Here is a 23,513-nt window from a genome sequence, read left to right as displayed (position 1 = left end):
GTGCCTAGGGTGTAGGAAGTGCCCAGCAGTGTTTATTGAACAGACATAATGAGCAGCTACTGTGTGTCACACACTTCTGGGCACTGGATATAGAGAGATGGGTAGAACACAGACCCTTCCTTTGAGGCACTCAGAGTCTGGCACGTGAAGTCATGATTAGAGCCCAACATTGTAAGATCTATACTATCTATAAGAGGGGACTTAGGGAGCACAAAAGAGGAAGAAAATAGCTTAGTTTGGAGAGTGATGGAAGCCTTCTGGAAGTGGTCACTTATAAGCTGAACCTTAAAACAATGAAAAGATTTTTGCCTGAGGAGTATCCCAGGGACAGGGGAAAAATGCACAAAAGCATAAAAGAGATTCAGTGTTTGGAAAAGTGCAAGAAGTACTGATATCCTTTGCCATAATTTGGAGCAAAAAACATGTTCTAGATTTCAATATGAAAGACGTTAAGTTGTCGCGCTATTGTAGATGTTAAGGCTTTAGTGTTGTGTTTTATTTTTAATCAGTCAAATGCATTTTATCACAAGGCAGTAAAGATGTTAGTCACCTTAGATGAAATAAATAATAACTTATTTATAGTTTCTGGTCTACTTCCTTCCCAAAATGGTTTGCTTTGACTTGTAATAACAGACACATCCACAATAAGACTTGTTCATATAGAAACAAGCAAAAATTACAAAGGGAATAATATCGCTTACTAAGTTCTTTCTCCTTCATTAAATCACTTGGTGTTCAGGATAATCCTCTGAGGATGGGCCACAGCTTCTATCTGGCTCAGAGACCAGCATGTAGGAGTGTTTCTGTAAAAGCTTGTGGGTTCAGTAGACCCATGGAGGTTTTCTTCATTTTCCAATTGATGCCACATATATTTCCTCATGCTCTGGTTTCTTCAGGCTTCCCTCATGCTTGTCAGTGGGAATAATCATCTCTGCTTTGCTGTCCTTCAGAGCCATTGTCTGTGTGAGCTTTTTCATCCAAACTACTTTCAGATGCTCTTGCCCTTTGAAAATTTTCCTCCCTTTTTTAAATGACTCCATGCGTAAAACTTAGAAAACAGAAATTCTCCCCCATGATACTATAACAAAGGCTATTCATGGTTAATTATTTTTTTATTAAAAAAATATTTTGACATCACTTCAGACTTTCAGAAAAGTTTTCAAGAATGGGACAAAGAATTCCTGAACACTCCTCACCTGTATTCCCCAGTTCCTAACATTTTACTACATTTGTTTCTTCTCTCTCACCTCTCTCCTCTCCCTCTCCATCTCTCTCTCTCTTTTCTGAATATGTTTAAGAAAAAGTTGCAGGCATTGTGCACCATTATATAAGCCAAAACACCTCAGTGTGTATTTTCTAAAAACAAGAAATTCTTTTACATAACCATACTATTATTTTTTTTTATTTCCATGTGTGCCCTTCTATGCTTTTTTCTATGCATACATTTATGTACTTATATTTAAATTAAGTAATGCATTATTTATATATACTTATAATGGCTTGCTCTTTTGGAGGAGTTAGCAATAGACTGTATATAATCTCATGCCAGTAAATATTCTACAGCATGATTCCTCAGCAGGCTCTGACTTTAGACACGATGGTTTCTGGGTGGCCCATTTTACCAGGTCACTCTGCTTCAGAGAAGGAACCATTCTTGTGTTCTTGCATGTCTAGTCACATATCAGTGGAAGCCACTGTATAAATGAGTAAAGAGGCAGGGTCCTGGAAAGCCTTGAATGCAAATTTGATCTTTATTCTGTAGCCAGTAGAGATCCAATGAAAGCTTTATAGCAAGGGAGAAAGCCAACAAGAGCTGGGTTTTCTGGAGATTATTTGCCAGTGTGTGCAGGAAGGAATGAAGGGGGAAGCAATCGGAGCATGAGTCCACAGGTCCCTTCGGTAAAATGATCCCTAGTTTCAAGGGCAAATCTCCACCTAGGTGGAACAGAGCCTTCTCCAGCATAATGCATCCTTCTCTTTCATGTGTCTTTCAGAACTGGTTAAAGTCATATGGCTATCTGCTTCCCTATGACTCACGGGCACCCGCGCTGCACTCAGGGAAGGTCTTACAGTCAGCAGTCTCCACTATGCAGCAGTTTTATGGGATCCCAGTCACCGGTGTGTTGGATCAGACAACAATCGAGTAAGATTCGCGTAGGGCATTATGCCTTCGAACTTTCCAGACATACATTTGAGTTCACATTTGTCGTGGCCCCACGTATGTACCATGCCCATCCTACCTTCCTATCTTTCACTCCTGCAGGATCATCCTGGGAGGGAATACCCCAAGGTGCCCCTTCCTATGTGAGCTGGGGAGGTACTCTGTCCGAAATTTGCTGTGTGATCTTGAACAAGTGTCTTATCCCTGCTGGACCTCAGTTTCCTTTTGAGCACAATAAGAGGTTTGGTTGGAGATGGTCTTAAACCTCCTCTGACTCTAATAACTTTTGGCTTTATGAATCACCCCTCTGGCATTCCCTGAGATGTACACATCTCACCTGATACAAAGAGCTCTTGAATGATCATGAGATGGTAGCTCTTGTTCCACTTTTTTCATTTATCAAATACTTGCTAAATGCCTACGTGTGCCAGGCACTGGACAGGATCCTACGATCTCTCCCCTCCAGAGGCTCACCGCATCGTGAAAAGTACAATCATCTAGCTGCACCAGTCTGGAACTCAGGAGGAAACACTTGTTTTCAGGGAGATACTTAGGAAGTAATAACAAAATGAGCCAGACCATGGGGACGGTCACATTTACTCAGGGGGGAGCACGAAGAAGAGGAAGGGACGGGTGCCGAGAATGGAATCCTCATGATGCAAGCTGAAGAGGAGCGGCCAGAGCAGTGAGGAAGCCAGGGGCTATGTGTCACGGTAGAGAAGCGGGGATGGTGAGCGGCCGGCTGCTGCAGAGTGATCACTTAGGAGATCCAAAAGTGTCAGCCGAGTTTAGCAGCCAGGAAGCCCTTGCAGGGTCAGACTGCAGGGGGCGGAAGGGGAGATGATGAGTAGAGATGGCAAGTGTAGGCAAGACTTTCTAGAAGCCTATCAGTGAAGGACAAACAGAAGGTAGCTGGAGGTGGGTGAATTTTTGTTTGTTTGAAGATCAGAGAGACTTAAGTATCCTCACATTTGTTTAGGAAATAGCCATAAAAGTCATTAAAGCAGCTGAAGGAAAGTCATTGCCCATTGCTGCAGTGAGGGCATGGCAGAGAGCCCAGGGGAGCTTCCCAAGGAGGCGGTGAGCGGTGGGGTCCTGAGCAGAGGTGGAAGCAGGGAGCAGGGCCCTATGAGGGGGTGTGGGGAGGTGGTGGGTGGGGAACAGAGAATCCAGCTGATTGTGGATCCAGGATCGATCCTCCCCCAGCCCCCGGAGGGTGAGTCACTCACTCCTTGAGAGATTCATCTCTCTGGGTCCCAGCTTGTTCAGTTACAAAGGGGGTGTTGGATTACGACTCTCAGATTCCAGATCCCATTATTCTAAGCTGTTAACATTTGGTGAGTCTGGGGTTTTACGATCCTATAATTCTGTAGGAACATTTTCTATTCCTCGGATTCTCTGACTGCAAGATTGTGAACTTCTGAGACAATATGTTTGACCGCTGCTATGGTATCGTGAGGACAGTGGAAGCCTTGGCCCTGTGGCCTCGTGTGGCCTCATGAGTGAGTTGGTTGAAGACAGCCCGGCCGCCTTTCAAAGTGGAGGTTATTTTGAGGGCTTTGTGCAGGCTTCATGGCAGTGCGTCCTGGGGCAGGAGCACTGATGTCTCTGCTGAGGCACCACCTGGCCTTGGGTTTTACTCTGTTCCAGAAAGCCCCAGGCCTGTTGGACAGGGTTCAGAGAGCGGCAGGTGGACGGAATGATCTGAGGGAGGAGGATGGCATTTCCCACTTGCATTTCTGCCCCCACTTTTTTGTAGGAAGACGGGGGGAACGCTGTTTGGGAGGCACGAGAAGGGAGAATGCACTCATGCTTAATCCCAGACCTGAGTGGGGAGGCTGTTTCGGGGTAGAGTTTAGAGACCTTAGTTTCCCTTCCAGCTCTGTGACCTTGGGCAGTCACTGCCTTTCTCTGGGCCTCTTTCCTCCCTGGGGGCCCTTCCAGGTCTAGCTCAGCCTTGCTGTAGCAGAGGTAGCTCCCCATTCTTCCCAAGGACTGTCAGTGAAAGAAAGCGAGATTAGCGTTTTAAAGTACTAATTTTTGAGTGCCTACCTTGGGAAATGTTACACATTGTTCACCACTCATTCATTCCTTCATTCAACATATCCTGTAACCCAAACCTGTGCTAAGCACAGGCTTTTGTTTGTTTGCTTTTGTTTGTTAAATTGCATTCATTACTAGTTCATTTATTCATTCAACTAAGTTCCAGTCCTGCCTCAAAGCTGTATTTTGCAAGTTACTTGATTTATCTGTGTGTCTTTTCCCTCATCTGCAAAATTGAGGATAAATAGTTTCTGGCTACCTCACAGAGTTGTTTCAAGAATCAAAACATTTCTGGGGCGCCTGGGTGGCGCAGTCGGTTAAGCGTCCGACTTCAGCCAGGTCACGATCTCGCGGTCCATGAGTTCAAGCCCCGCGTCGGGCTCTGGGCTGATGGCTCAGAGCCTGGAGCCTGTTTCCGATTCTGTGTCTCCCTCTCTCTCTGCCCCTCCCCCGTTCATGCTCTGTCTCTCTCTGTCCCAAAAATAAATAAATGTTGAAAAAAAAATTTTTTTTAAATAAAATATCCTACCCTAGCCTTTTTTTTTTTTTTTTTTTTTTAACGATGTCCCAGACTCACTAATCCCGAAATGTAACTTAACCTGACAACAAACAGTTATCAGGATTTACTTAGTTCCAGGCACTGGACTAGCTTCTGGGGACGCAATGATGAATATAATAACATTCCAGTCCTCAGAGAATTTGCCATTTATTAAAGATAATGGACTAATAGATTTAAAATCACAATACAGCACTCTAAATGCTGCAGAGAATTCTAAGTCTTACAGTCCTACAATCCTACACATTTTGAACATCTATAGCAAAAAGGAATTTGCTGTCTTACAAGCTATGCCATTCTACTTTTGGGTAGTTCTGATTGATTGATTGATTCATTCATTCATTCATTCATTCAACAAATCATTATTGAACATCTTTTGTGTCAGCCACTGTACAGGCAAGGTTCCTATCCTCATGGAACTTAGAATCTGCTAAGAGAGACAAAGACTAAACAAAAAAGTGAATATATTATATCATTTCAGGCAATGACTAATGCTATGAAGAAAAATGAAGCAGGATAAGCAGATAGCGGCAGGATGGGAGGAGGAAGCTATTTCAGATAGGGTGGGCAGGGAAGTCCTCTCTAAAGGGGAACGTTTGAGCAGAGACCTTAATGAAAAGCAAACCATGTGAAGAAGAAGAAGAGCATCGCAAAGCAGAGGGAACAAAGGCCCTGAAGTGGGAATAATCTTAGCATGTGCAAGACACAGCAAGAAGGCCATTGTGGCTGGAGCAGAGTCTATGAGGGGGGAAGGAGGGTGAAGATGTTGTCTGACGTGTAGACAGGAGCTTGATTGTGTGCGTCCCTGTGGACCAATGTGAGGAGTTTGGATCTTATTCTAGGTGTTTGGGGGAAATCATTGAAGGGTTTTAAACCAGGGAGTGATGTGATCTAATTCCATTTACAGAGTATTTCCACATATACCCCCTCCTTTGAGGCTTTCTATAACCTAAGAACAGTGAGAGCTGTGATTCTCGTGTGGCAGAGGAGGAAACTGAAGTTCACAATGATCGTTTGCTTGGGCTCCTACAATTAGTGGTGGAGCTAGAACCATCAAGCCTGTGTCTCTGACTCCCAGGCTCTAATTCAGCCCTGTGTCGGCATAATCAATTGTAAATGAATGAATTAAGTAATCAGTCTATTGTGTTCCTGTGGGGGAACCCCTCAGAGCCAGGGCCCCAGAGTCTAGCATCAGGATGCACACTGCTATTTAGACTGCAATGCCTTCCTAGAGTGTCCAGTGACCACAACACGTGTGTGTGTGTGTGTGTGTGTGTGTGTGTGTGTGTGTCTCCTCTCTCTGCCCAGGTGGATGAAGAAACCCCGCTGTGGTGTCCCTGATCACCCCCACTTAAGCCGTAGGCGGAGGAACAAGCGCTATGCCCTGACTGGACAGAAGTGGAGACAAAAACACATCACCTACAGGTGCTTTGACTACCTCTCCTCTTCCGTGGCTTTGGCTCCACCCACACTCAGTTTTGTCCTGGCCTGAGTTTCAGAGGCTCACGCTGTAGGTGGGTCTGTGATCAGGGTGAGAGCCAAGTATGCGGGCATCAGGACCAGGTGCTGAAAGGCTATCACTTTGTCCCCCTTGTGGCTTCCAGAGGATGCCGTATCTCGAACTTCAGGTTTATTTGGTCCTTTGGGGGCTCATTAGCTGTGTCCTGTTTAGAGTCCTACAGTTTGAGAAAGTGGGATAGGGATTGTTCAGCAACTCTCAGCTGTGATAAAGAGCCATGGCTGAACTCACTCTCCCTATCACTGCTTGCCAAACCCCACTTCCTTTTATCTGGATCCCTTCTCCACTTAGCCTGACAGACTTCACCCAAACTTCCCAGCAGAGCTCCAGTTGTTAGCAGACTCACTCCTGAAGTGTCTGGGGAAACCAAGGGCTGAAGAGGATCAGCCTCCAAGTCAGACCAGTGACCAAGGACAGGGATGGCGGAGCCCATCACAGCAGACTCAGACAGCAGAATTCAGAGTAGGGCTGCAGGAAAGGCCAGGCATAGGGCAGGCTCAGCTGGGCTCTGGCTGGCACCTCTCAAGGCTCTGATTCCATCTCAGTGGATGCCTTGGGTTCCGGGGTAGGATCTAAGACAGAGATCCTGAAAGCTGAAGAATGAAGGGCTCTCCTGCTGATGAGCTATAGAAACCAGAACAGGCTTTTTCTAGAATTCTGACAAAAGAAGGAAACCCAAGAAGAATCTGGGTTAGAAACTGGATAGATCTTAAGGTCTCCTGAAGTGGTAAAATGAATCAAGAGAAAGAACTGGCTTCTAACCTTAACTTCTATTCCTCAACCTCTCTGGCCTCAGTTTTCTTACCTATAGAATGGGTGAATAATCCTTGCCCAGGTGTTCAGGAGGCAGAGCACCCAGGAGTAATGATGTTCTGCTATGGAGAACCATTCAATATGGCTGCTGTAACCTTCAATAGCTAAATCTATAACTGACGAAATCAGATACCACTCTATACCAATTTCCTAGGTAGACAAGCAGTAGACAAGTAGTTGGTGCCAAACATTTTTAAAAGGGATGTTTCACTTAAACCCTCCACTGCTTCAGTATTTCTATACCTTTTTAAATGTTCTATACATATGCTTTGTGTATTGGGAGAAAAACTTAAAACTTAGAAAATGCTATCCACGAACTTAATTTTTTTTTTCTGCACGCTCAAGTGGAATTCTGTTTTCAACACAAACTTTGTGAGAGTGCAGATACAAAACATTGATCACAGCAAAGCTGCTCTGATTGAGGCAGGGGTGGGGACCCAGAGCCTTGCCCACCTAGCCTCTTCTTCAACCCTTGGGATACCTCAGCAGAATTCTAGGGTTCAAAATGTGAAGATTACTGGTCCCTGTGGTCTCTGCTGTCCCTTTTAGCTCTGCAAGCCTCTGACTCTGACTGTTCCTCCCTAATGATCCTTTCTTCTCTTACCAGCATTCACAACTACACCCCAAAGGTGGGGGAGCTAGACACACGGAAAGCAATTCGCCAGGCTTTTGATGTGTGGCAGAAGGTGACCCCGCTGACCTTTGAAGAGGTGCCATATCATGAGATCAAAAGTGACCGGAAGGAGGCAGACATCATGATCTTCTTTGCTTCTGGTTTCCATGGCGACAGCTCCCCATTTGATGGAGAAGGGGGATTCCTGGCCCATGCCTACTTTCCTGGCCCAGGGATTGGAGGAGACACTCACTTTGATTCAGATGAGCCGTGGACACTAGGAAATGCCAACCATGATGGTAAGGCCATGAGGGGGACAGGGGGGCAGTCCTGGATTTTCAGGGAAAGAAGTCCTGAGGAAGAACTTGGGATGCCATAGATAAGCTTCCTGCCCTGTAACTTCATGTCCAAGAACTAAGAACCTAGGAGGGTGGGAACTGATCAACAGGCCCCATAGTTACTCTAACATCCTTGGTTAACTTGCTCCTCACCACTGTGACTCAATGAGTTATTATATGGAACCAGAGTCAGTATTGTACAGTAATAGTAACAATACTCTTCAGGTTGCAAAAGCATTCTCCATCAGTGTTTACTCCTAAAGTACTTGCTTAGTAAGCAGGCAAGTATACATCATTATGCCCATTTTTACATTAAAAAAATTTTTTTAATGTTTATTTATTTTTGAGAGAGAGAGTACAAGTGGGGGAGGGACAGGAAGAGGGGGACAGAGAATCTGAAGCAGGGTCAGTACTGATAGCAGAGAGCCCAATGCAGGGCTTGAACCCACAAACCGTGAGATCATGACCTGAGCCAAAGTCAGACGCTCAACCAACTGAGCCACCCAGATGCCCCTCATTATGTCCATTTTTAAGATGAAAGGCTTCGGGCTGGAATGGCAAAGCTGGAAGTGGGTAGTTAGGGCTCAAACCACTGCTCAACAACCTGGCTGTGTGACTCCGGGCAAATGATTCACCCTCAATCTCCTCATATAAAAAATGAGGGACTGAGGGTGCCTGGGTGGCTCAGTCGGTTAAGCATCCAACTCTTGATTTTGGCTCAGGTCATGATCTCGCGGTTCGTGGGTTCAAGCCCCACACTGGGCTCTGCACTCACTGAGCCGAAACTGCTTGGGATTCTCTGTCTCCCTCTCTCTCTGCCCCTTCCTCCACTGGCTCTCTATTTCTCTCCCCCTAAAAATTAATAAACATTAAAAAAAATAACATCTCTCTTTATAAATAGCTAGCTAGATAGATAGATAAAAATGAGGGACTGGACTAGGTGATCTCTAAGCTCCCTTCCAACCCTAGTGTAACATGATACACAGCCTGGTGACCTGGGGGGTTGGGGGGTGGGGGGGGTGGCTCCAAACATTTTAAAAAAGACATGCTCTCTGCCCTCTAGTAGTCCACAGCTAAGTGGGGGGGGGGGGGGGTGGACAGTGTGTATATAAGTAACCCTGTCACAAAGCAGACTATACTGAAGCTTGTAGCAAAAATAGCAAGAAAATGCGGAGATGAGTGCAGAGGAGAAAGGGATAGAGGATTCTGGCTTTTAGGGAGAACAGATAATGATTAGCATGTTGATATTCTAAGATCCATGTCAAGTGCTTTCCACATAGTATGTAGTATGTATTTATTATTATGACCTCCATTTTATAGATAGGTAAACTGAGGTATGTAGAAACATTAAGTAGTCTATCTACAGTCCCATAGTTGGTGAAAGTAAGGCTTTGAACCTGGGTATTATGACTGCGGAACACATACTCTTTTTTTTTTTTTTTTTTTTTTTTTTGAGTAACCTATGCACCCAACGTGGGGCTCAGACTCCCAATCCTGAGATCAAGAGTTGCATGCTCTACTGACTGAACTAGCCAGACACCCCTGAAGCACATACTCTCAGCTACCAAGCTAAACTTTCATGGTTCCCAAATTGCAGGACACACCAGAATCACCCAGAAATCTTTTTAGGGGCTCCTGGGTGGCTCAGTTGGTTAAGTGTCCGACTTCTGCTCAGGTCATGATCTCACGGTTTGTGAGTTCAAGCTCCACATCAGGCTCTGTGCTGAGAGCTCAGAGCCTGGAGCCTGCTTCAGATTCTGTGTCCCTCTCTCTCTCTGCTCCTCCCCTGCTCTCTCTCTCTCTCTCTCAAAAATGAATAAACATTTTTAAAAATTAAAAAAAATATATGTTTAAAAAAGCACATTCCAGGTTAGGGGCCAGGTTCTAGGCCCTTAACCTCTTGCTATTCTGATTCTCTGATTCTGGGGTCAGGCCTGGGAATCTGCACTTGGTGTAATAAATTCTCCAGGCACTTCTGATATACGTGTTCCATCCCCCTTGAGAAACACTGTCTTTATCCTCAGAGTTTCCTTAACTTGCCTGATCATAAGAATCACCAAAGTTTCTTGTCATATATATAGATTCCCAAGCCTACCCCTGGACACTCTGATTCTTAAGCGTAGGCAAGTTTGGGAAACACAGGGCATTCTTTTACTTAGGCTATGCTTCAGGCTGAGAGCACACTCGTATAGGCCTGTCTCCTCAGAGGCTGAGTCTGGTGTCTTTGGATGAGGACAGCCTCCTTGAGAACATTTCATATCATTGCATGCATGAATCAAGGATCGGCAACCCTTGGCTCATCTGTGAAAGGATGGTTCAGGAAGTGTTTTGGCCAAGGCTCAGCCTCTGCAAAGATATGAAACTGTCGCATTTCTCTTTGTCCCTTGCCCTCTTCAAATGTTGGTCCTCTTTCCTATCCAGCTCCATTTCCTCTGCCCTGGTATCCCTTTCCTTATGTCCTGAATGTGTTTCCTGGCTTTCTGAACACCTCTTCTTTCTCCCTTGCTTATTCTTGAATCGGTGTCAACGAATGGCTGGCTGTGCTAACTGATAAAGTGTGAGGAAAAGAAACTAACATTTTTGAGCCCTGTTACATGCCAGGCAGGGACTGTTAGCTGGCAAGATTTTACTTATAGCCCTGATAGAGACAAATGAATTCTTAAAGGAATCTTGGCCAGAGGAGGCACTGGGAAGATACTCTTAACAACCCGGCCCTCCCCTTACCAGCTCTGAGGTTTGTTCTGCCCGAAAGCACTCCTTGCTGTTGGAGACCTTGGGCCCAGTCTCAAAGTCCCAAGAACTTCTGGGAGTGCATGTGGGAAGGAGCTGGGACCTGTGGATAGGCACAATCCCAGCATCCTCCCAGTCCTATCCCATCCCAATGAACATCTGCCAATTCTGATAGAGAGTCCAAGACGGCCAATGTCTTCTTTGGACAAGAGTTGGGACTTTTCTATGCTCTGGAAAACTGAGCATGAACTGTTCAGATATAGTTCCTAACTATGGCAATAGACCCCTGATGCAGCAGGTTGCCCTAGGATGGTTTCTGGAAGGAGATGAAAGGAACCAAGATTTATGGAGCACCTGTATATTATCTCGTTTAATTTTCACATAAATTCACTGAGGGAGTGGATGGAGCCTCCTGGGAACTTTGTGTTTATTGGCTCTCTTCTCTCTTCTAAATTTCCATTATGGAAAACTTCAAACTCACAAAAGAAGAGAAAATGATAATATGAACCCCCAGGCACCCATCCCCTTGCTTCAGCAATTACCAACATGATGTCACTGCTATTTCATCTACTCTCCCCCTGCCACTTGTATTTTTTGGCTGATGTATTTTAAAGAAAATCCTTGGCACAATATCATTTCATCTGTAAATACTTTAGGACATAGCCCTAACAGATTATTTTTTTTCTTCCAAATTTTTATCTAAATTCTAGTTAGTTAACATACAGTGTAATATTGGTTTCAGAAGTAGAATTTAGTGATTCATCACTTACACACAACACCCAGTGCTCATCACAACAAGTGCCCTCCATAATGCCCATCACCTATCTAGCCCCTCTCCCTCCATTAACCCTTAGTCTGTTCTCTATCATTAAGAGTCTCTTATGGTTTGCTTCTCTCTCTCTCTCTTCCCCTTCCCATATGTTCATCTGTTTTGTTTCCTAAATTATACCTATGAGTGAAAACATGGTATTTGTCTTTCTCTTACTGACTTATTTCGCTTAGCATAATATACTCTAGCTCCATCCACATTGTTGCAAATGGCAGGCTTTCATTCTCTTTGATGGCTGAGTAATATTCCACTGCATGTGTGTGTGTGTGTGTGTGTGTGTGTGTGTGTGTATATATGTATATATACACACACACATACACACATATATACATATATACATACATATACACACATATATATACATATACATACACATATATATGTATATACATACATATATACACATACATACATACATATATATACATACACACACACACACACACACACATATACACACTACATCTTCTTTATCCATTCTTCAGTGGGTGGATACTTAGGCTCTTTCCATAGTTTGGCTATTATTGATAGTGCTGCTATAAACATCAGGGTGCATGTACTCCTTCAAATCTTCTCATAGATTATTTTCTTTCAAAAAATTATTTTTATATATTTTAGAGAGACAGAGAGCACAAGCAGGGGAGAGGGGCAGAAAGAGAGAGAGAGAGAGAGAGAGAGAGAGAGAGAGAATCTTAAGCAGGCTCCATGTTCAGCGAGGAGCCTGACACAGGGATTGATCCCACAACCCTGGGATCATGACCTAAGCCAAAATCAAGAGTTAGACACTCAGCCAACTGAGTCACCCAGGCACCCCAAATAGATTATTTTTAACACAACCACAAAAACATTATCAAACCCAACAAAATTAACAATAATTTCTTAAAATCCAATTCCTGTTTGTATTCATTTCCCAAAATCGCCTCAAAAATGTCCCTTCCAGCTGTTTGCTTGCATCAGGATCCAGACAATATCCACACATCCTGCATGGGTGACATGTTTCTTACGCTGTTTTCACTTACAATAGTCAGCTCGCTTCCCCACCCCCAACCCCACCAATATTTGTTGAAAAAACTGTCACTTGTCCACAGTACACTCATTTGGCTTGATGAAATTCAGATTCACTTTTAACACGTCTCCCTTCCTCATATATCCTGAATATTGGTAATTAGTCCTATAGACCTGACTAAATTCACATTTTGGCAAGAGCTTCTGGAGTGGTTGGGTCCTCCCTTCCGCATCACGTTAGAAAGCACGTATGATATAGGCTGTCCCACTGTTAGTGATGCTGAGGGTGAGTGCTTGGCTCAGGTGTGTCAGCCTGAGCCAATCACTATAAAATTCACTTGAGGGAACTTAATTTAAAAAACAAAAAATGTTGCCTAAGTCCTAACCCAAAACTCCTGAATCAGAAGCCCCTCCACCTATGTGTTTAAAAGGCTCTCCTAGAGAACCACTGCATTATAAGGGTGTAAGGGTGATCCTGATTCTCCACGTCATTGGAGTCTGTGTGAAGGGCAGTCTGGCCCACCATACCTTCCAGCTGGTTTCAGGGGCTGCTTCCAGGCACCTTCTGTCCTCATCTCTTTTCAAGGAGTCCAACAGTGATGTCTGAGTTCACTAAGCTCTGATGAGAAGGAAGCCCAGCCCTGAGAAAGGTGACAAGACAGGAAGCGTCATTGAGACCAGCCCTTCACAGAGTAGAGTTCTTCTGCAATCACTTCTGTGACTCTCCCCCGACCCTGGGAGCTAGACCAGGCAGGGATCATAATATCCCTTTAACAGATGAGGAATGTAAAGTTCCATGTGGTTATAAAAACTCACATAGTAAGTGGCAGAGCCAGGTATGTACCCAGGACTCTGAATTTTTAGTAATCGCCCCAGGTGGTTATGCTGCAGGTGGTCCAAGAACCACACCTGGAAAAATACTGAATGTTTGGCACTGTTCCATCCTGGCTGCACAAAGCTTGCCCTCGAGGAGCTCACACCCCTGGAGCGGAAGAGAGAGTGTGCTGGTGGCTGTAACGTATGGTGGAAAGTGATCAGTGCCATAAAGATGGTTCAGATAAACTGCTGGGAGGGTAGAGGAGGAATCACTCACTGCCAGTGGGGGAAATGCCACATCTGGAAAATGTGGCACTGAGCTGAACTTTGAAGGAGTAAGGCTATTCTGGGGTAGAGGGGACAGCACTGGCAAAAGAATGGAGGCAAAAGGAAATGTTATAGCCTTTGGGGGGCTGGAGGGCTTGATGAGATGGGACTGATCAAGTATGGAGGTTCCACGGGAAGGAAATGAAGCAGAGATAGTTGAGTAAGAGTTTTGGGTACCTGCTAGGAGACCCCTGCTGGGACTTGAGCTCCCAGCCCACAGGAACACTCCCTATTGGGGATGCTGGTCCCCTCACATACCTCAATGTGACCCTGCTAATTAATAGTGATCTGTAGTTCTGTGCCAGGAGGCAGATGTGAGCACTTTGCCTACCTTGCCCCACTAATTTCACCCCCATTCTTAGAATGCAGGTACCGTTATTCCCTGCATTTTACAGAAGAAGAGATTTAAAATGTCACACTGCTGCAACATGGCAGAGCTGGGATTCATGTCCTTCTGGCTCCCTCAGACCGCACTTCTGACTACTCCGCTTCCTTGTTTCTCACCCTCTTGGAGAGTGAAGACCCTAACAGCCAACTGCCTATTAAGCACTGGGATCTTCTCCATCCTTCTGCCTTCCTAGCATTCTGCCCTCTCTAGCTCCAGGGAGTTCTTCTGCCCTTGCCTGTCCTTCCATCTCCCCAGAGCAGCCCCCACTTAGCAGGTCTCTTGGGCTTCTGTGCAACAGGATGCCAGTTCCCCCAGTTCTTTTCTGCTTTTTGGTCCCTGGAATAAACCCACAGTCCCTTTTCCTTCAAGGGCTTACTCCTATTCTCTGCAGGGACCCAGGCACAGAGGCTACAGAGTAACAGACACAGGCTGAGGACAAAGGTTTAGAGTCTTGCCAAGTACTCAGAGCGCTGCTCCCTGGTTCCCAGTGGAGATCCCTGTGGATGCCCCCTGAAGAAGAGCCTGGTCAGCAGATGAGAGGCCCGAACAGCTTGTGAAGGTGGAAGAATAGGCCAGGAGGCAGAGCTAGGCAGGACCAGCCCCCAGGAAGCAGAGCTGCCTTCCGCTGGCTCTAGCAGCCGCCTTTGTTTGGGATAGAGCTGAGAGATGAGCTCACCCTTCCCCGGTGCCAGAGGAACCAGGACCCGAGGAAGGAACTGGGGGCGGCCTGGCCTCCTCCTGCCAGCTTGCCCTTCCCCAGCAGAAGGCCAGCCCCAGGCTCTTGGCCAACCTTGCACTGATCTTGCCCATCCCCATTTTGCTGAAGACACGGGTGGTGTCAGCAGAGCGGCAGGCATGCTTGCGTCGGGGTCTGCCCCATAAGGCTCTTCTCTCTTCCGAGACCATAGCCAAAATGGCCAGAGAAAATCCTCAGTCCCATCTGATTCTCATGGGTCCCTCAGTTGGGCTGGGCTGGGCAACTTTGCCAGTGACACCAGAGGCAAAGTAGGCACTAGGACTCCTGACCACCTCCTGGGTCCCTGGTAGCCTCCCCTGCACTCGGAACCGACAGGAATGAACTGTAACATGCCTTAGGGCAGGGCAATGAGAGGCAGAGCTCAAATGCCAAAGGTCAAGGCAAGCAAGAGTTTTCAAATGGACAGACAGGTCAGGACTATCAGTATGACAGCCTGCCCAACTCCCTGTCTCTTGTGTTTCTTTCCCAAAGCTGGGGTTACTTAATCCCCCCAAAGTCAGGCCTTGCTCTGTCCCAGGCCCAATCCAGAGGCTCAGAGGAGTTGGCTTAAGAAAATCTGGTAGCTGGAACCCCACTGGCCTTATGCTTCCTTTCTGGTCGATGGGCTTGTTCCAGGCACCAAGCTTCCATCTGATGTCTGGTAACAACAGCTCCTGTGCAGTGCCACACCCTTCACACATATTACCTCATCCAATCCTCACATAACCCTATGAAGGGGGTACGATCTCCCTGTTTTACAAATGAAGATATCGAAGATTAGAAGGTAGACCTTCTGGCCAAGTTCACAAAGCTGGAAACGAAGGAGGTCTATCTGGCTCAGGGGCCCACGCTCATGACCACTGTGCCATGTTGCTGCCTCAGCTTCGTGCTCGGGATCCCGTGTCCCACTTTTGGCACCTGGACTTTGTTGTTTTCACTCGCATTTGAGTCCCTGCTTTGATCTTGGCTGAGGTTCAGTTCTTTCAGAACTAAGGTCTTGCTGGACTGAGAGCCACCTCACGATCAGGGCCCTGCCTGCCCCTGGACCTCCTGACACTGACTACCAGCTGCCACCCCCAGACCTCCCCTCTGCTCATCGTACTCCCTGCCCTGGCTTTGCCCTTTTCATCTCTCACCCAGACCCTTCTACCTTCTTCCCAAAAGCGCACGGAAGCCCTGCTTCTGGTCTCTTTCCCCTCTCAGCCCTCCTCAGCGCTGAGCAGCCAGAGTGACTCATCATGTCACCACCCCCATTCCTGCCCTAAACCCCCCACTGGCCAAGAAACCAATCCAAATTCCTTTGCGTGGCATCACAGAACCCCACTTGCCAGCCTGGCTGACCTCATCTCTCTCTGCCCTCCCCTCCTGCTTTGTTCCAGAGCCAAGTGGAATGAGCCTGCTTGTCCCTGGATCTTGTTTTTAGCGTTCCCTCTGTCAGGAATGCCACCCCCACCCCTCCCTCTCCTACCCTCTGAATCCATTCTCCTGACTAACTTCTTATCTTTCAAGACTTGAGGTAAACTTCACCATTATGAAGCTTTCCCTGCACATCTTCCTTCAAGTTTAAATCACTCCTCCCTTCTCAGAATCCTCACTCCACCCTTACAGACTTCTATTAAAGCACCTGGAACATTAATCTCACTTATTTTGTTTCTCTCTCCAAATCCCCCACTATACCAAGAGTTCTGAAAGGCAGGACTGTGTATGATTTCTCCAGCACAGGGTCTGGCACAAAGCCTATGCTCAGTGTTGGCTGAAGCAATGGGTTGACTGATACCTAAGAGGGTGCCCTGGGCACCTCCCACTCCCCTCTCCACAGGGAATGACCTCTTCCTGGTGGCTGTGCACGAGCTGGGCCATGCGCTAGGACTGGAGCACTCCAACGACCCCAGCGCCATCATGGCGCCCTTCTACCAGTACATGGAGACACACAACTTCAAACTGCCTCAGGATGATCTCCAGGGCATCCAGAAGATCTACGGTGTGTGGCAGGGGAGAGGGGGCTGCTGCTCCTTCTTAAGGGCTGGGCTGTGACTAGCTGCCTGAGTGGGTTGTTTTCTTAAGCAAGAAAAAAGGAGAGGCTATGCTGATATTTTGATAAGATATAAAAGGCCTGCTACCATGCCTCCCTCCCAGTTCTCTGTTCACACTGGTAATGCAAAGGTCTTGTTTTGGTCAAGTCAGTTGAGATGGGAAGACCAGTTTGCTTGAGCAAATGTATGTCAGCATAGCCCAGGCCGCCTCAGCCCCTGGGCTATGAAGCACAGGAGGAGGGCCCCTTCTGGAGGCCTTGATGACCTCAGAGAGCAGATGGCCCCAACCAGAACCCTGGAGGATGGGCGGGATCTCCACAAGTGAGGCAGTGGAGGACTGGAAAGGGGAGGTAGGGACCAAGATGTTTTGAAAGTAGAATGGACAGGATTTGCTGATAGATCCAACATGGGGGTGAGGGTCAAGGACAACACCAAGATTTCTGGCTTTTCTAATTGTGGGGCAATAGGATTTACCAGTCTGTTGCTCAGAGAGCTGGGCTGGGATATTGATTTGGAATCCTAGGTGTCCAATCTATAGCCACTGGCCACATGTGACTATTGAAATTTGAATTTATATTAATTAGAATTAAATAAAATTAAAATTTCAGTTCCTCTGTCACACTAACAACTAGTCACGCATTTCAAGTGCTCAGCAGCCACAAATGGCTGGAGGCTACTGTATTGGACAGTGCTAATATAGAACATTTCTGTCATCACAGAACATCCTATTGGACAGCTCCAACATAGAGGGTCTTTAAAGCCATGAACCTGGGCACCTCCCCACTCCCCTCTCTACAGGGAATCAAGATCACTTAAGGTAGTGATCTGTGACTAGGGGATCATTGGAATTACCTTGGAATTTCCATTTTAAAAATGCTCTCATTGTCAGAGATTGGCTTCTCTTTGGTCTTGGGTGTCTTCTGAGCATCTTGAGTTTTAAAAGCTCTCCCAGTGACACTAATATGCAACGCAAGGGAGAAAACTGACATAGGGACAAAAATAGAGAGAACACCCAGGAGCACTCCAACCTTTAGGGTAGGGTGGGTGAGGAAAGGCTGCCAGCAAAGGAAGTGGAGAAGGAACAGCCCATAAAGTAGAAGGAAAACCAAGACAGAACAGGGGCCTGGAAAAGTGCTCCTATGATCTTGCTACTCAAAGTGTGGGCCTCAGACCAGGAACACTGGCATCACCTAACAGCCTGAAGAAATGCAGAATTGCAAGCCGCCCCCCCCCACCCCCCACCCAGACCCTCTGAGTCATAATCCCCATTTTATTAAGATCCCTGGATCTTGATATGCACATCAAAGTTTGAGTCAGTAACCCTGGGGTTTGGCAACATGAAGGTCATTGGAGATCTTGACAGAGCAGCTTCAGTAGGTGACAGGGCAGAGGCTGTCCTGGAGTGGGATAAGGAACGAAGGGGAGAAAGTGAGGCTGGCATGTGTAGAGGGAGCAGAGAATGATGGTATGGGACACTGAGCCCAAGAAAGGACATGTTCTCTCTTATAACAGGAGAGAAGAAGAGAAGATATCAGATTCGGGGGTGGAAAGATGAGAGTTCCCATTTAATGACTATTTTCATCTGTTTTATCAAAGATTGGGAAGTAAAAAGTGGGAGAGGGAACAGGAGGCTGGAGGGTGACAGACCTCAGCTGCCAGGGTGATGATGAAGCAATGACAGCGGGAGGCAGGGAATGGCTGACCCTGTCTAAGATACAGCCCCTCTCTGCAGGACCCCCAGCTGAGCCCCTGGAGCCCACCAGACCCCTCCCCACGCTCCCCGTCCGCAGGATCCACTCACCAAGTGAGAGGAAACATGAGCGCCAGCCCAGGCCACCTCGGCCGCCCCTCGGGGACCGGCCGTCCACACCGGGCGCCAAACCCAACATCTGTGATGGCAACTTCAACACAGTGGCACTCTTCCGAGGCGAGATGTTTGTGTTTAAGGTAGGGCCAGTCAACTGGTGACACCCAGATGGTCCTCTCCCACTTGCTCCCCCTCTGTGGAGCAGGAGAAGGCTGCTGCTCTGGGATTAGGCCCGCTTTGGGCCTGGACAGGAGTTGGCCCAGTGGCCAGGACTTGGGGTCCCTTTCTGGTGCTGCCGGGCGAATTGACTTGTTTCTAAGAGAAGGTGGGTAGACTGGTGATCTTATACCTTCCCAGGGGTTAATGCTGGGGGAAAGTGCTGGAGACCTGCTGGTCAGCGACTTTGAGCAAGTCGTCTCCCTTCTCTGGACCTCAGTTTCTCCATCTGAAGGTGGGGTCATTCCCTTAATGAAGGGTGTATGAAGACTAAATGAGTGCATGGCCATGAACATAGCAGCTTGGAGTAGGGGCTGACATGGCGATGGCAGAGTCTGTCTCCAGATCCTGCCAGGGCTGAGAAGCTGGGACTGAGGGATGCCTGATAGAAAGCTGGCCAGGCTACATCTTGTCACTTGTCCTGGTCCTATCACATTGGCCACTGGCTGACTGGGTGGCAGCACGTTTGGTTGGTATGCTACAGGTTGGGTTACCAGGGAAGTGGACTCTGAGACAGTGTTGAGAATGCAGGATTTTGATTAAAAAGTACCTTTGGGATCAACATCTGTGGGTAGGAGGGAAGGAAGTAAGACTGGGCAGAAGGAGAATATAAGCAGCAACTAGGACCATTGCAGAGTCGCCTACCCCTACAGGGAGTCCTATAGCTAGCATGGCCCATCAGAGTCATCCCACACAGGGCCCCAAATAGCTGGCACTTTGTACCTCCTGCTTCATTCAGTCATTGGATGAGAAGGGGCATGACCTTGGGGGAGCTTGCTGAAGCTGAGGCCATCCCCAGAGAGGCCTGCAGTTGAAAACAGCCTGCTGACCACATTGCGGACCGCCAGGGCAACAAGCCCTCCACGGAAAGGGGTCTGGTCAGGGTGTCTCCATCACACTGGGTGGCTGTGCGGGGCTGCTCCATTCCCCTCAGGGAGCTCTCCCAGCAAGCTTTGAGGACTGAGCAAGAATCAGGTGACACAGGTCAGCACTGATCCTGCCTCTCACAGAGTGGCTCTAGGAAAGTCACTGGCCTTATTTAAGATTCTGTATATCTTGGGACGCCCGGGTGGCTCAGTTAGTTAAGCATCCAACTTTGGCTCAGGTCGTGGTCTTGTGGCTCGTGGGTTCGAGCCCGGCATCAGGCTTATAGCACAGAGCCTGGAGCCTGCTTCGGATTCTGTGTATCCCTCTCTCTCTGTCCCTCCCCTGTTCGTGGTCTTTCTTTTTTTTTCAATTTAAAAAAAAAAAAAAAAAAAAAAAAGACTCTGTATATATCAAATCTACTTCATAGACTTGTGCAAGTCAAACTAAAGTTTTAAAAACAACATGAAAGTGCTTTGTAAAACACCTTGAAAAAAACGTTTCTAGTTTTTGTACCATCTTTTACAAATCACATTCATTCTGATCCCCCCACTCAACGGTTCCTAGGCAAGTCTGGGTTTTATCATCTCCATTTATTTTATTTTATTTTTTTAATTTGAGAGAGAGAGAGAGAGAGAGAGAGAGAGAGAGAGAGAGCACATGAGCAGGGGAAAGGGGCAGAGGGAGAGTGAGAATCCCAAGCAGGCTCTGTGCTCAGCATGGAGCCCCATGTGGGACTCGGTTCCATGACCCTGGGATCATGACCTAAGTCAAATCAAGAGTCGGATGCTCAAACGACTGAGCCATCCAGGTGCCCCTTTTATCATCCCCATTTACACTGAGGGTCCTGGTAGGTTACAGGCCTTGCACAGATTGCCTACCAGCCAAGGGCTGTACTGGCACAAGACACTAGTTTGAAGAAGAGGGCTTTCATCAGATTCTTGACCTACTGAGCTGCCATTTATTTAACATCAACCATGTGCCCTGTGCTGTTCTAGGTACTTTACCTATTACCTCTCCTCTGATCCCCAACATTACCCCCATTTGTAGGTGAGGTGCTTGCAGTACTGTGCCCACGGTCATGCAGTGCTAAGTGAAGTAAATTCACACCCAGGTCTCGAGGGATTCCCACAGCTTGCTTCCCAGGGTTCTCGCCCTGCTGGATGGAGCCAGAGGGTGAGGAGGGCATTCTGCTCAGGTTCAGTGGCCAGCCTTGTGAGTGGCCCACTGATGTCAGTGACTCTCTGCTGCCCTCATGTGGCCACTACAGGCCCCCGGCACCATCCCTTCCAGCTCCTCCCCACCTCATCCAGGCCAGTCTGCTGTCTGTCTCATAGCCCCTTGGACAGCAAGAACCTTCAGGAGGCTTATATGAAGAGAGTTAATGGGCATCCTGTCTTCCTCAGGGCATTGGAAGCTAGATGTGATAGACAGACATCACGGAGGGTTGCAAGGCTGGGCCCAGGGGAAGCTTTTGGGTAATTTGGGCTTGAGCCCCAAGGCTGAGATCCTAAGTTAAGGCAGGGCCTGCCATGCTTCTTTCTCCTCCCCTTACCCCCCAGGATCGCTGGTTCTGGCGCCTGCGCAATAACCGGGTACAAGAGGGCTACCCCATGCAGATTGAGCAGTTCTGGAAGGGCCTGCCTGCCCGCATAGATGCAGCCTATGAAAGGGCTGATGGAAGATTTGTCTTCTTCAAAGGTAATATAGCCTGTGCTAAGAGAACTGTGACAGTTCCCTGCCCTTTCTGGGACCCCCTTTCCCCATCTGTACACTGGAAGAGGCGGGGTGAGAAGCAGATGCCCTCCAAGAGCCCCTCTAGCCCTAACAGAGACACTGACTTCTGACAGGACTAATCCCTGCAGGCAGGCCAAGCACAGTCCAGGGGAATCAAGTCATGAAGTAATTGTTGAGGGTCTGTATGTTCCCAGGTTGGTGGGACGACAAGGCTCACCCACGTCCAGGTACAGTGCTCCATGGAAGGCCATCCCATCAGTTCTGTAAGAGTTGGTTGGGAGGAGGTCACACTGGCTGGAGAGGTCAGGGAAGGAGCCAGGGGAGCTAGCATGTATGGCATGCCCACCCAGGGCTGGGTTGCTTCGCTTCAATTATCTTGAGATGGGCCCAGCCTCAGAAGGGTAAGATACAGATAATTAGTGAGAAGTGAGGAAGGCAGTCCAAGAGGAAGGGACAGCATGGGTAATAGAGTAGTGTGGGGATATGCATGTACGTTGGAAAAGCTTAGAAGACCCACTGGACAGCCATGGAGGCCCACCTTGGAGAGCGGTGAGCAGTGGCCTAGAAGGGAGAGTGAGGGAGAGTCCTAAGGAGCCTTGGTTGCCAGGCCAGAATGCAGTCTTGACCCATTAGAGAAACACTGGTGTCCACTGGGTGCTTGTGAGCAGCAGAGAGCCAGAGGGCAGGCAGCAATCCAATAGAGCAGAGGTGGGGAGGCCATTTCGGAGTCGGTTGCTGGAGGGGAGGGAGCGAGTCAATAAGGCCCACACCAGGGAGGACCAGTGAGGCCAGAGATGGACAGCTAAAAGATGCAAAAGGCTTCCTGAGAGGCTGAACATGGAGGGGAGAAGGAAAGAGAGGGTCAAAAGTGATGCCAGGTTTCTTGCTGGGGAACCAGGGGGCAGAAAGGTGAGGAGGGAGGGAGCACACTGTGGAGGTAGTGACGAATTCCAGAAAGCAGACCTGGAAATGCCCAGAGGCTGGTGTACACTGGGTCAGGGCTCCTGGGTCTGGGGCTCAGGTCCAGTGGGAGTGGCTGTGAGCCCTCAGAGTTGGGTGTCACTGGTGGAAGGTGGGGAGTACTAAGGCATGCAAAGCCACAGGAGTGGCTGAGGATGCCTGAGAGAGAGTTAAGGAGCAATTCACATGAACGAACAGAGGGTACGGCATGGAAGCTGGGCAGCATGGGGCTGGTTGCCCAAGATCTGCAGTGACTGGCTTCTGGCTTCTTGCCCCCATGCTCTGCCAGGGCCAAGGAGCCTCAGTCTCCCAGAGAGGCTGTCAATCAGGCCTTGCACTGTTTCCCCCGACACTGTGGCTCTGTGAATGACTTCAGTCCTAGCAAAAGATGGACAAGTGGCACCAGCCACAACCTCTGGCATTGAGTGACTGGGAAAGGCTGATCCTGGGTTTCTCTTGGCTACAGGTGACAAGTACTGGGTATTTAAGGAGGTGACGGTGGAGCCTGGGTACCCCCACAGCCTGGGGGAGCTGGGGAGCTGTCTGCCCCGAGAAGGCATTGACACAGCTCTGCGCTGGGAACCTGTGGGCAAGACCTACTTTTTCAAAGGCGAACGGTACTGGCGCTACAGCGAGGAGCGGCGGGCCACGGACCCTGGCTACCCCAAGCCCATCACTGTGTGGAAGGGCATCCCACAGGCTCCCCAGGGGGCCTTCATCAGCAAGGAAGGATGTACGTAAGGGCCTGGCTGGGTGGGGAGTAGCCCGATTTTATGTAGGTCCCAACAGGGCCCATGGGCATACTCTCAGGGTATCCAAGTTTGAGAAACGGTGTCTAATGGTAAGGACAACTGCCTCACATCTACCCATGTTCACACAGTAAATTAATTCTCTTACCAGCTACCAAGCCAGGCTCTCATCTGCAGAGATGACTCACATTTGAGAGATGTTTTCATAGACTGACTTCACTCTTTCAGACAGCATTTCTCAAATAGTGGACCTCAGATGTACTCTAGGGCTTC

General features: G+C 48.0%; 1 protein-coding gene and 1 long non-coding RNA gene across 2 annotated transcripts in view; one reads left to right on the top strand and one right to left on the bottom strand.

The window, feature by feature from the left end:
• The window catches only part of MMP24 (matrix metallopeptidase 24), a 32,691-nt gene that overhangs the window by 4,431 nt on the left and 4,747 nt on the right, over nucleotides 1-23,513 (top strand). Inside the window, exons 2-8 of the mRNA XM_040447241.1 lie at nucleotides 1,995-2,143; nucleotides 6,069-6,185; nucleotides 7,700-8,004; nucleotides 16,694-16,855; nucleotides 18,640-18,854; nucleotides 21,357-21,495; nucleotides 22,958-23,224. Coding sequence (XP_040303175.1) covers nucleotides 1,995-2,143; nucleotides 6,069-6,185; nucleotides 7,700-8,004; nucleotides 16,694-16,855; nucleotides 18,640-18,854; nucleotides 21,357-21,495; nucleotides 22,958-23,224 — 1,354 coding nt within the window. The remainder of the gene's footprint in view (nucleotides 1-1,994; nucleotides 2,144-6,068; nucleotides 6,186-7,699; nucleotides 8,005-16,693; nucleotides 16,856-18,639; nucleotides 18,855-21,356; nucleotides 21,496-22,957; nucleotides 23,225-23,513) is intronic.
• LOC121012274 (uncharacterized) lies at nucleotides 475-23,513 on the bottom strand. Its single transcript, XR_005782041.1, has 3 exons — nucleotides 23,389-23,513; nucleotides 13,136-13,248; nucleotides 475-2,980 (listed from the first exon to the last, which is right to left on the bottom strand). It is a non-coding gene; the product is annotated as an uncharacterized LOC121012274 (long non-coding RNA).

Source organism: Herpailurus yagouaroundi, unplaced genomic scaffold (assembly GCF_014898765.1).
Source record: "Herpailurus yagouaroundi ecotype Mexico unplaced genomic scaffold, PumYag 196, whole genome shotgun sequence".
Lineage (NCBI taxonomy): Eukaryota > Metazoa > Chordata > Mammalia > Carnivora > Felidae > Herpailurus > Herpailurus yagouaroundi.
Note: the sequence above shows the minus strand (reverse complement) of the source record. Positions and strands in the feature narration are given on the sequence as shown.